At 37.5% G+C, this 14,071-nt stretch overlaps 1 protein-coding gene and 1 long non-coding RNA gene across 3 annotated transcripts in view; one reads left to right on the forward strand and one right to left on the reverse strand.

Annotated features, from left to right (window-relative positions):
* Positions 1-9,857, forward strand: part of LOC107755867 (pleckstrin homology domain-containing family O member 1-like) — a 17,866-nt gene extending 8,009 nt beyond the window's left edge. For both annotated transcript variants that reach the window (XM_016572822.1, XM_016572829.1), the window contains 4 exons: positions 585-725; positions 3,983-4,087; positions 7,309-7,410; positions 7,968-9,857. In XM_016572822.1, the coding sequence (XP_016428308.1) occupies positions 585-725; positions 3,983-4,087; positions 7,309-7,410; positions 7,968-8,660 (1,041 nt within the window). In that variant the 3' untranslated portion in view covers positions 8,661-9,857. The remainder of the gene's footprint in view (positions 1-584; positions 726-3,982; positions 4,088-7,308; positions 7,411-7,967) is intronic.
* LOC107755887 (uncharacterized) overlaps positions 1-14,071 on the reverse strand; it is an 18,579-nt gene that overhangs the window by 2,448 nt on the left and 2,060 nt on the right. The gene's annotated exons all lie outside the window — the stretch shown is intronic.

A 14,071-nucleotide genomic window follows, 5' to 3' on the forward strand; every position in this document is an offset into this window, starting at 1 on the left:
AGGGTTGGGAACCACTGAACTAGACTAAACCAAAAACTGACCTCAAACATCATACACCTTTAAAATGCTGTGCTGTTTTTGGTTTCCTTAAAAAAAACAAAAAAATACACCTTTTGAGTAGTGATGCACCAAAATGAAAATTCTTGGCTGAAATGAAAAATTCTGGACACACTGGGCAGTAAAAACGCTCATTTTAAATTAGCCTTTGTTTGGAATAATTAAGCAAATTATATATTTATATTATATATTTATTTATATTGATTTCTTAATGACTTATGAAACCGGTTTTGGATCAGAGTCGGTTTTCAAAATGTACAATTATGATTGTATTATTATTATTATTATTATTATAATGATTTTAATAATAATAATAACAACAACAACAACTATTATGATGATTAATTAAATAAAAAATAAACTATTACTAGTATTAATCAATATTTTTAGTCATTACATGAAACATTTTAAAACTACTAAAATCACCCTTTTAAGTTATTTCAGAACATATACATAAATATTGAAATGTAATACATTTTAAACAAATTTAAAGCACAGTAATAAAACCAAATCTGTACTTTCTACAGGTCAAAGATGAGAAGAAAATCCAGGAGGTGGTGGATCTCACCGACTACGAGAGGTCTGAAGAACTTCGCAAGGCCAAAAGCAGGAGCAAAAAGAATCACAGCAAGTTCACACTTCTGCGTTCACGGCAGCCAGGCAACACGGTCAGTCTCTACAGGAAGTTGGGTTTCACAGCAGAGGATAATAGCTAATGGCTTTAGGTCTCAGCACTAGAGCACTGCTGGGCTGGTTCATTAGTCAGTTTGCAGTCATGCTGTAAGACAGTGATCACCTGTTGCACAACTCAAAGATCTGTGTCGCTTCATACATTCAAACATATTAGAGCAAAAGGAAATTAAACAGGAATAAAAAAGGGGTCTTGACAGGTTATTTGTTCATACAGACATTATTCAAACTGCTTCTGTAATCTGAACAGGACAATTCAAGAGTCACACCTGTTTGTAAACACTGTTTTCAATACCAAACACTGACTGTGTGAACACAGCCATTAGGTCTCAAGTCTAAGACGATATTAAACAATAAATCGTACTCCAGCATAGTTGGCACGCCGGTCTCTAAGCACAAACTTGGACCGACCTCTGTAGACATCCTATCCTGAGTAATTGGCTTTCAGTAAGAATGGCTTAGCTTATTGCTTTCACTAGCACACCACAGGCCGCCACGAATATCCTTCATCCTTTATCAGAATGAGCTTTATTGCCAGGTATGTTTACACATACAAGGAATTTGTTTTCGTGACAGAAGCTTCCACAGTGCAACAGAATGACAGTGACAGAACAAAAACTAACAATAAATAAATAAAAAAATAAATACAAATAAAAAAATAAAAATAAAATAAAATATAGAACAAGTAAATAAGGAATACAATATACAAATTGACAATTGTATGTACAGGTATATTACAACTGCAGAGCATGCCACGGAGGCAGCCATCATCGGCGCCATCTTGACTTGACTTCCTTGATCCTTTAGACCAAGACAAATAGTACATCTTAACAATTGTGTTAAGGCTCCTTGTTTCTTAAAGGCGAAGTATTAGATTTTTTTTCTGTTTCCCCCCCCCTATGTTAATACTGTCTCCAATTAATGCAGAGACTATAGGTTAAATATCTCTATTTCCATCCATAAACCTACAAACTTTAAGGCTTCTTGAACTTTTTCAGAGCTTGATTTTTGTTCAAAGCCAGCATTCAAAGTCAAGACAAACTTTGCTTTTCTATTTTAAAAAAATACAAATAAAAAAATTCAACTCATTTTAACTCTGTTTCCTTACATAAAATTCGAATTGCATTTCAGCATTCTGTTTGCCACCTCAATTAAAAATCAGTACAAATTCAAGAATTTACAAGGCATTTTCAGTTCAGTTCTGAATCAATTATTCTGATCTCCTGGCTCAACTTATTGTGCGAGTATGGGGGAATCTGAAAAGAGAAACAAATCATTTTTGCCATTCCATTTGGTGGAAAATGAAACATTTTAAAATTTTATTGTCACCTCTCCAGAAATGCAATTTTTAATACAGTATCAGTCCTTTTTAGAAGTCTGCATTAGTTATATGAAGATTTAAAGCTTTTCTGGTTGTCTAGACTCTACAGCACATTTTTAGGCTTTCTGACGAAACATTAGGGGTTACGTCTGACCAATCCTTTAAAATCCAACGCTGAGACAAGGGGTTAATCCCCAGGAAACAAACATGGAGGGTTTTAGGAAAATCCAGCAGCAGCCACTCCCTCCCAAACCCACAGAAACACAGCACTACATGGTTAACAAGTCCCTCTGCCCCACATACAACAGCTGTTCCACATGCAGCTCAACAGGGGAGCCACCATAATACATGACCTCATGAAAATCACCATCTTTCTGCTTTTCTCTTGCCTGCCTCTTTTTTGCACCTTTAAAAACACGCTTCCCTAAGTAACGAGTTAGCACCTAATTTTAATTACCAAAGAATCCAAAAGCCTTACAGAAACCATATTCTACATATTTGTAGCATTATATTTTCCCCTTGAGATCCACCTGTGAAGCTAGTCAAGTTTTCTTGCACCCAATTTGTTTTAAATGGCATTTTCTGCCCTCCCGACACCAAACTGAATTAACAAAGCTAGTTTTGCTGTTGTAAGCATTTCACCTAGCAACCAACCAAACACCCTAGCAACCCAAAACTCTTAGCAACACACTAAAAACATTTTGAACACCTTCAAAATCTCACAATGCCTCAGCAACCACACACCAGCATGTACAAGTTTTCCACCGGACAAAACTCCAGTCTTCAGTTTCACATGATCCTTCCAAAATGAGTCTAATATGCTGATTTGGCGTTCAAGAAACATTTCTTATTATTATCAATGTTGAAAACAGTTTTTTTGTGGACTGGAAACTAGTGCGGTGTTCAAAATATCGATACGACGATGTATCGTTACAGAGATTTGACGATACGAGTATCGATACAGCTGGCCCTGTATCGATATTGTGGCACGTGTGCAGCAGTGGACCGCGCTTAATTTGTTTATAATTTTACAACGTTTAAAATGGAGTAGAAAAGTGCGAGGTTTCTAAAAAAGAATGAATAGAGCATATATAGGCTACAACAAGGTTTAATCTGTGTTTTTCTCAATTCTGCTGAGGTGAATTTCAGTGCAGTCCTGTATCGTGATACGTATCGTATCGTGGCCTCTGTATCGTGATACGTATCGTATCGTGACTTTGCTGGTGATACACAGCCCTACTGGAAACCATGATTTGTTTTTCCAGAATTCTTTGATGAATAGAAAGTTGAAAAAAATTTATATAAATGTTACAAGTGTATTTGCTGTCACTTTTGATCAACTGAATGCATTCTTACTGAATAAAAGTATTAATGTCTTTAAAAATAAATAGCTTTGAGCCCAAATAGTTAAATACAGACTGCAGTAATTCGACTGACAAGGCGTTTTTCTGTTTCCCACGATATTTCCCCTTTAATGGTCAAAGTGATTCGTCAACAACAGTACAAATACGTAGCATAGGGCGCATAGCAGAGTCTTATCTACACAGCTGCAGCATCAACAGAAGGGCTCCAGCAGACTGTGTTTGGAAGGCTTGCAGTGTTCTTGCCTAATATGGTGGTTTCTGCCTCACTCTGTTGCTGCATCAGTTGTCCATAGACTGAGCCATATGGCTGTACCTGCTCATTTATGCTTGGCTCACTACATGTTTGTGTCCGCCTAGAACAAGACTGAAGGAATTTTCACCACGTGTGTAGGCGTAAAATGAAAAGCCAGCAGGGTTCAGGGCAACACTGGTCATACATTAGACTGTTTGCGCTCTATATAACCTGCACTGGCTTATATGGTTGTACTTGGATAAATGAACGTTTCAAACAGCACACGATATTACATTTTCTCTCATCTGCCACATGTAGGTCCCAAATCTGGTGTTTTTGGCTGTCAGTCCAGAAGAGAAGGAGTCATGGATCAATGCTTTAAATGCAGCCATCACCAGGGCCAAGAATCACATATTGGATGAGGTAAGCTAGACATTTCCATATTTTTGCATACCAGTGCTGCTTGCTATTAATTATTTACAACCAGACTGCAAGGTAGCAATGTATTGACCAGGCAATCATATTTTGGACACTTCCATTAAGTGTTTCTGAATGTAGGGTCAAATCATCTTAGCAAACACATTGTAATCTGTTAAAAGCACTCTAAATACCTTGTCAACCACACAGCAATGCACAGGAAACCACACAACATCCTAGCATGTTGGTTGGAGGGGTTTTCTGACTTGGGCCAGTGTGCATTCACCTAGCAACCATCCTAGAAACCGCATAGCAACATTTAAAAATTGGAAACTTAGCAACTGCATAACAATGCTCAGACAACCTCCCACAACATCCCAGCAGTGATTAGCATAGGCAAGCACCACTCCAATTTCTTCCAAAAAATGTGAAATGTAAAAAACCGAACACAGACTGTCATTTGCAGGTCTTTGGAGAAGCCACTTTTATAAAAACTTCTAATCACAAATTTCCTGCCCTCTCATTCCCTGATCTTTTCACAGTTTGTTTGCGAAGGGATTTGCTCAATTTAAAAGCGGGTCTATAATCACGCTCGGCACACAGTGGGAGAAAATGAATCACTCCACCAAAAATAGATGGCAGTCACGACTTTCAGCATTAAAGCAGCCAGATCAGAGCCTATCTACACCTTCAGCTTCTGATAACGAACAAGATTTAATCTGGCCTAACCTAACCATCCATGCTGTCTGAGTCCTCCAGATCAACACTTGACATGTCGTGGGGACCAGGCCATTGTTTGGAACCGTGAACATACACACAGTCATTTCAAGCAGGCTGATTATGACACAGCACACCCAATGTACTTGATATTTATTTACATAAACCAGAGACACCATGTGCTTTCCTTTTCACATGTCATTGTGGTGTGATTCATACCCTACATCTAGTTAAAGAGGCAAGATCGCTCATACCACTCAACAGGAGAGGAAACAGACGAGTTATGTTGTGAAATCTTCTATTGAAGCTTACTAGACTGTTGTTATAGCTATTCAGTATATCAATTTAAAATGAGAGAATGGTACTGTCACATTGTTCTTTCTACGGTTGTCACGATGCCAGCATTTCAGTAGTTCATACAAATACTTGTACAGTTTCACAATTCTCAATACTATGACAAAACCTAAAATGCTATTGAAGACACTAGTTTATTTACAAATATTAAATATTAACAAATGATAAAACTTAGTCTTCAAATATGGATCAAATCATTAAATAAATATGGCTAAAGAAGAACAAATAACCATAAAAAGGTTTTTGCATTTGCATTTTTTTTTCAAGGCGAGGTATTGATTCAAAGTCAATTCAATTCCACTAGACCTTAGTCAGGGAAGCGGCATATTTCAGTTCTGACAGGAATGAAAATGAGGCTGTGAGGGATAGAAATACAGTATGTTCAATAGTGCTGAAGAAAATGTTATTCTATATTCTATGTTGATTCTATAATGATTAATTTGGGATTATTTCACTAATGTCAACAGGCATGCTTCAATTATTTTGAACGGTTGTGGAAGTGACAGAGAAACAAGTTGCACACCAAGATTCGCCACTGACTCACCAACATCTATAAAGACAATAGGCGTGCTACAGTTCTTTTGCACAATTTTCCAGGCATCAAAGGAAAACACAGATTAAAAGAGCGAACGATCTTGGCATTTTAAGAATCAATATGGGCCATATTCTTTTTCTGATCTGCATGGTTTGGTTTTGCAAATTATAGTTTGTCAATGTGCTCCTTATCTGTTGCCAAGCACTGCTGCATGTTACAAGTATCAGAAATGTGTAGGCAGGTTTAGTGACTAAAAACTGAAAATATATGCATTCACTAGCCACAAACAACACCATGCACAAATGCATACTAGATTTTTACATATTCTCAGCTTACTTGTGTGAAACTCTCCACCACAAGTAGGGTAGTGGTAGGGTACAGGAAGCAGTCATCATGGTGTTGCTAGACGGTTGGTATAGTGTTCTAAAGGTTAAAGGGTTAGTTCACCCAAAAATGAAAATTCTGTCATTAATTACTCACCCTCGTGTTGTTCCAAACCCGTAAGACCTTTGTTCATCTTCGGAACACAATTTAAGATATTTTTGATGAAATCTGAGGGCTCTCTGATCCGGCGTGATGATGTCATTACGCCGGATCTGGGTCAGCGCCGGCACCGCCACACGCTCGCGTCATGATACTGTCGTGCGTCCACAAGTGACGCAGTAGAGACGAAAATGTGGAATAAAGTCATTATTTTTGTTTTTTGCGCAAAAAAGTATTCTCGTAGCTTCGTAACTTTAGGTCCACTGAGGTCGCACGGACTACTTTGTCGATCATCTTGGTACTTTTCTGAACCTTGAACGCGGTAGTTACCTTGCTGTCTATGGGAGGGTCAGAGAGCCCTCAGATTTCATCAAAAATATCTTAAATTGTGTTCAGAAGATGAACGAAGGTCTTACGGGTTTCGAACAACACGAGGGTGAGTAATTAATGACAGAATTTTCATTTTTGGGTGAACTAACCCTTTAACTAGCTGCTTTCTTAGTAGTTGATCATTCCTGACTGTAGCACAAACAAAGCAATATGAGTAACATATTAAATTTTAATACTTAGAATCAAGAGATTAGAACAGATTGCCTCAGCAAACACCATTAATAAATTATATGTTAAAAGCTCTATAAACTTTATTTCATACAAAGTTAAATCAATTTGTCAAAAAATATAGAAAGTAATCTTCTAAACCAATATTTTGTTTTGTTGTTTACCACCCCTCCTTTAGTCCATAAACCCTGATCAAACACAGTAAGAATAGCCATACACTCCTGGCCAACAAACAAAAGCCATCTCAGAACACAAAGTCTAGGATTGTAGCATTTACAGCATATATTTTCTCGTAAACAACAGGCTGTACTGACACACTTGATTCAGTTTAATAAATTCTCAGATTATTCCCTCCTCCTTGTACAACCCAGAACTCAAACATTCATCCACTCTGCCGAATTGCTTGTGTCATTATTTGTACATCACATACTAATAATAAACAGACCCATCAATTAGTCAATCAATATACCAGCTCTCCTCCTGCAGGCTTGAGTGAAACATGTAGCTGCTGCTATAGTTTCCATGTTACTGATTTGTTCAGTTGGGCTTCATTCCAGCGCTCTTTGTCCGACCCCTTTAGGTGACAGTGGAAGAGGACAGCTTGTTGGCCCATCCGACGCGTGACAGAGCTAAGATACCCCACACTCGCCGTCTGCCCACCCGCGGGCACCTCATGGCTGTGGTAAGCAGTCCATTTGCTCTGAATATCATCTCATTTAATGAGAATGTCATTTTGAGAAAAGGCTGGAACGATACATATGAAACAGTCCTTTAAGGTGTAGTTTATCAGTTTTACTGATAAAATACTTTCTTCTTCATACTTTTCGTTTTAAGACAATTTAGGGCTCAACAATAAGGGTTTTTCTTCTTTCCAGGTCAGGCAAGCCCACTACTCAAGTTTGTAATTTTTAAACCCATTTTTAATAATGCTACCATGACAATTCAGTGTTGAAATTTTAGTTACCTCATCTATGTTGGTCAGGTGGATAATTTTACATACTTATTGTTGAGCCCGTTTTTTTTTATTTTTATTTTTTTAAAAAGCACACTTTAAAGGGGTCATATGATGCGATTTCATTTTTTCCTTTCTCTTTGGAGTGTTACAAGCTCTTGGTGCATAAAGAAGATCTGTAAATTTGCAAAGACTAAAGTCTCAAATCCAAAGAGATATTCTTTATAAAAGTTAAGACATTTACCCTGCAGAAAGACTTTGGTCTAAAACCTCCTCACACTTTTCAGGCTTCTACCACAAACTCGGATGGCATGCTGACACTTGACCTCATCCAGGAAGAAGACGTCCCCTCCGCACAGGGTCAGGACTCTCATGAGGATACCCTCGATAAAGCTGCTTCTCAGCACACCCCAGATTCCCAGCACTCCATCACGGACACCTCAAAGCTCTCAACTCTCAACGAGACCTCTGGAAAGTCCCAGAGTCTGCCGCGGAAAAGCGAGAGTGCCTTCGACTGGTTGGAGAACCATAGGACACCGCAGCTCCGCAAAAAAATACCCACATCTTACAAGAACCGCTGTGCTTCCATGGATGAGATCCTCACACACTGTGAGACACGAGCCCTCCCTCACTGCTCAACTTCAGCGCCCGTGCAGCCCATCAGCCAGCTACAGGACCTCATCACCCAGAAGCTAGAAAGAACTCAAGAACTGCTGACAGAGGTACGGGCGCAGGGCAAGGAGAAGGGCTCGCCGGCTGGGAAGAGCTCCAGCCCGGAGGGTCAGCGGATGGAGGCAGAGAGGCTTCTGGAAGAGGCGGCGTCCACTTGGGGACAGGCTCGTGACGTGCTGGAGGAAGTAAAAGAACTCAGAGCTTTATACAAGCAGCTTGACTCCGCCACTTCTTTCACACTCAGTCCTCCACAGAATGGCAAACTAAACAGCCCACAACAAGCAAATCACCGGAAAAGCATGATGTGAGAATACAGAAAGTCCTCCATGGCATCATTTTTCAATGGACTCTTCGTGTTGACTGCTTTAGCATTGCTGAAATCAACAAAAAATGAATAACATGAGCTATACGTGTATGTATGGATTGTCAAAGAGCAAATCTAGTTTCTTCCACTCCCTAATATCAGCATCAGAGCAGAAATACGAGGTCCTGGTGGTTTTACCAACCACAAGTTGTTGTACCCTCCGGTATCAATTTTCACAGTGATGTGGACAGGGACAGTAAAAGCACCGAGTCATTGAGCGGCCCATCAGGGTAAGACAGGGTGAGAAACACCAGACGGTGGTGATGTTGTTGTCATCATCAGCCTATCACAATGTGAATGTTTTCCCTCTGTTTCATTATACACTGGAAGAGCTAAGTTTCAAAATGGTCGCTGACCCCTAGGTCTATTTTATTCCCTGGGTCATTTTTGTACGTAATAATAATAATAATAATTCCCAGCACACTTGCTCTGCTGTTAACACAAAACAAGCTTATAATAAGATGCGATCAGGGTGCAGCCAAAGGCGATTGGCGGAACGATCATGGATAGTAGAGCGTGGTCTTTGTCCGGCAGCGCTCTGTATCCCGTCAGATGGGCTCTACTTGTGAACAAAGCCATGAACATGAACACATATGACGTCTGGTGCCAGTGTTGCTGTGGAAAGTGGATGACGAAACAGCTGCCATTAAAGACGAGACTCCATGCAGTAAAGGAAACTATTAATAATAATTACACATTTGCACTATGGAGAATGCTGTAAAACGAGAGTGACACTGGCAAGCTATCTTTTCAAACCTAAGAGGCAGAACAGACAATCTACTGTAGGCAGGGAAACATGGGTCGTGTAGCTCCAAATCTTTACACCTAAGTGGTATTTCCGAAAATGTTGGTATCTCTCAAAATCAAAAGCTGCCTTAATGTATTTTTCAAAAGGGCACATGCAAACTGCATTTCAAACTCTTCAAAGACTCTGAATGCTTGTATATTTTAATTGTCCAAAATTTTTGCCTACAAGTTGCCTGCACCTCAAAAGAAGCTTTTAAAGCAGGATTTTATTTTGCTTGCGCTTTGCTTTGCAGGAATTTTGTCTCTGGGGAACTATGCAAGATTGCATGGGTGAAACTCACGAAACCGGTCAAGAACATGAACATATTTCACCCCAAAAATTTTTTGAGAGAAAGAAGAAATTGTGTTTTGCTTAAAGTAAATTTATTATTTTCTTATTAACTTATTTTCTAATTTAATTTAGAAAATAATAAAAATTTTATGACAATTAAACACATTTCCCCATCCAGTTCTCATTACCGTATTCAATTTATGCTGATACAAAATGTTAAAAAAGTATTTTATTGTACTACTAAATAGAATTGTATTGTACTACTTTACTATAAAAATCTGAATATAATAAATTACCAGTGCATAACTGTCATAAAAAAAGAAAAAAAAGTCAACAAGGAAAAAATAACAGTCCTGTATAATTCATTTTCTTTATGCAATATATAATTTCTAATATTTATTTTTTCTGAATTTTGGTGTAAAATGTGACCCAGACAGGTTTAGTGAGATTCCCCCACATATAAGCTTGAAATAATCCACAGGTATCAGGATTTACTGGCAGTGTGCAGTACAGTATAGCGTTAAACGACCAAATGGTATGTCTTGCCAGTATAAAACACCTTGTTTTACAGTTAGTAGCTAAATAATGTGTTTGCACAATTCTATGGGTACAGGTCAACCTGTTCTGTTACGAAGACTTGATTATAAACAGTGTTATATTTTTTGTACATTTTATTGTAAAGTGCTTTTTTGTAGAGAAAGACTTTGAGGAGAGTTTTTGCTTTTTAAACGTTTGACTTAGAAAACCACTTCCCTGGAAACGCAACTCAACCGGACATTCCTTGCTTCTGGAATCTTGTCATTTAAAAATAACTGTAAATTTTCGCTTCCAAAGGTAATAAAGCACAAAGCCTATGGCAGTCCTTAGCTTTTTTTTTTTTTAAAGTACAGATAATAAATGTTTTTATTCACTACCCCTCACATTTTAAGTTATATTCTTATCATATTATCGCCACGCAGATGCCAAAGGTTTTCTGTACCTCATACAACTCTTATCTCAAACAGAGCAATGTTGTGCGATCTTTTCAGGTTTAATCAGACAAACTGGTTTTGTTTGGTCAGCTGGCTGTGTTATGATCTGATTTTTTCTGACAGTGCCAGCGCAAGGTGAATCCAATTACCCGAGCATCTGTCAGGTAGCCAGGATCATATTAGGGTCATATTAGATTACATCAAAACCAATCCTGACATCTTTCCTATCACATAGAATAACAGAAACAGAGCCAAATTATTCCAGTACTTTGATAGTCATACATTAGTCATTTATGACACGTTTACTTTAAGTTGACATCACAAACCATGTGACTGCTTAGAGCTGATGTTTCCTTAATGCTTTTTTGAACTATATGTATGCCATAAGATTGTTCACCTGTTGTTGCTATTTTTCTGAACTTCTGCAGACCTTTTGATAAAATGTGAATTTGAATGAAGAGGAAAATCTCTCATTTAGCTTTTGACTGTGTTATTGTGGTCAGACTAGTAATGTTGTATTTGTGAGCTAGTGCGTCAGTGCTAGACTGTCTTATGCAATCAGAAAGGAACAAACAATTGATTTTGCCTGCTTCATATGACAGAGTCTGGCTATTTGAAGGTTCATGTTAGAGACCTGCACATTAATACAGAAGAAAACCTGAATGTTTTTGGATTTTTTCTATTCCATTATCCTCACAAACACAATCTCTCAGATGGACAGTTAGTTACAAGCTGCTGGTAAACAACTCAGATACTCAAATGTCTTTTCTGCTCTTGCTAATCACATTTATATGGACAACTGTAAATCTCTGTGTACATTATTTCACATTTCTGCAGCTAATTGTAAATGGGGGTCAGTTTGCAGTGCGGAGAGCAGAACCCTGTAAATGGGTGTTTGTAAGCTCAGGACCGGCTAATCTCTGATGTACTTGAGACACAACCACTTGTGCAATTAAAGTGATCCTCATTTAACATCCCTGAATTCTGAGTGTTCATATCTTAACTGCAAAATGTAGAACATTTTGTCTGTCTCATTAAATTACATACGCTTCATTTACAAAATCTTACATTTCACTAAAAATACTTAAAATCACATGGGTAAATTAACCAGAATTGTTTATCAGAGCAATATGCCTTATTGACATATCAGTCTATCACATTAAATTCACTCAACATGAATATTATTATATCTCTAAATTGATTATTGATAATTATTCTTGTATTCAAACCAACCTAGATATGAAAAAATCTATATAAATTAATTATATATTACATGAAAATGAAATCGAATATCATTTTTTTGCAATATTAATAATAATTTAAATTAGTAATTATGACCACCGTCCTTGTGTGGTTTACACATTTACACTGAAATAAAGCAAGCAACAAGAAAAACCCCACTTGTACACATGTACTAGCTATACTAGCTATAAGAACACAACATAACTCAGCAGGTGCTGTGTGCGCCAAACCGCATGTGGCTTGAAACGTAAGAAGACTGACAGACAAGTGACAGTAGAAGCCACGGACTGGCTATATATGAGCCAAATAGGGTGTGTTGCCATGGCAGGAACGTTTCACCTAGTTAGGACTGTGTCAAGAGGTGTCAATGCATTCCTCACACCCCACACAGAAGTGAGAAGGCGTTACCAGGCTCTTCCTAATCACAGAGCCTGTAGCTGTAGGATGTCCCCCAGGAGTGCTTTATCTCAGACAAGGGTTATTATAGTTGAAACCATAAAATTTTTTTTTTTTTTTAATTTAAAACAAACGTTAACTGAAATAAATTAAAAGAAAATTCTCATTGTCGTTTAGTTTAATCAGAATCAGATCAGAATTAGCTTTATTCGTCAAGTGTGTGTGTGTTTTTTTAGGAGCTCCTGGTACATACATACATACATATATATACAGTGGTGATCAGTAATGATTAGGAGTACTAAAATAACTAAAACTGAAATCAAATGAATTAAAAAAAAAAACTAAGAAAAATGGAAAAATTACTAAAACTAAAATGACTAAAAACAAAAAACGAATTAAAAATATTACTAAAAACTACAATAGTATCTCTATACTATTACAATAAGACTGTCTCAGACAAATGTGACCATCATGCTATGCTGACGCAAGTTTCACTTCTGCAAAGAATTGTTCCTGTTATAATTTTATGAAAGCAGTTTACTGTTGTAATATCCAGCTTAAACTAGTTTTTAAAAAAATTTTTTTTTAAACATGGTAGCTACTAGCTAGTTTCTAGCTGGTCTAAACTGGTCCTTAGCTGTTATTGGTTGGTTGACCACCCAGCATGTTCCAAAAACCAGCTTGGACCAGCTAATAACCATCTCCAACCAGCTAGAAACCAGTTAACATGTTCTAAAAAAACACAGCTACCATATTAGATTTTACAACAGAGAGACAGAACGGAATTTTTCTGATTATAGTTTAAAAAATCTTCAGTTATCAATCATTAATAGTACTAAGATGCTTAGTGAAAAATGAATAGTATAAACACTAATAGTATAAAAACATTTACACAATTTCCCAACCAAAACCAGCACTCTTAAACTGGTGAGAAGGGTTTCCATGGCAACTTCCATGGGAAGGGATACATTGGTACCAAGCAATAATTAATCTCAAAGGAGCAGTAGGGCGGAACCCCACAGCTGTTGAGCTTGTCCATATGTTCCCATAAGACACTACAGGGGGACTGATGGGGGGGCATCAACACACACTTAACAGAAAGGAGATAAAGTCCAAGTAATGTTTTAATGCTTTTTTGTCCACATTTGAGGATGTTTATAATTAGATTAATCTTTAAAGAAATCGTTTGTGATCTGGAAAGATCCAATCTGGACAGTTGTCCACTAACCAGTGACCTCTGTACGACAGAATGATTTGCTGATGGAAACTGAGGGGGCGGAGTCAGTTCTGCAGTCAGAAGTGTCACTAATGCCCTGATGTTGACACTAAAAGACATGTGATATGATATCATATGCTTTATCCATTTTTCATTCTTCTGTCTTTGTATAGCCTAATGTAAAACGGGGGGCAAGATGTATAAAAGATGTATTCCTCACCATACATATTCACCTTTTATAGTATGACCATCATGTGTTTTTGAGAGATGTTATAAATACAGCCTATCGAATCAGAATCAGAATCTTTATTGTCATTATACATAAAGTACAACGAAATTATGTGCAATCCTATTTCGGTGCAAAAATAAGGTTTACAGTTAAAACAACCACTAAAATAAATAAATAAATAAAAGACCAATATGTATGTGTATGTAAACAAACATACACACAC

The sequence above is a fragment of the Sinocyclocheilus rhinocerous genome, unplaced genomic scaffold (genome assembly GCF_001515625.1).
Source record: "Sinocyclocheilus rhinocerous isolate Xijiao unplaced genomic scaffold, SAMN03320098_v1.1 scaffold11, whole genome shotgun sequence".
Taxonomy (NCBI): Eukaryota; Metazoa; Chordata; class Actinopteri; order Cypriniformes; family Cyprinidae; genus Sinocyclocheilus; species Sinocyclocheilus rhinocerous.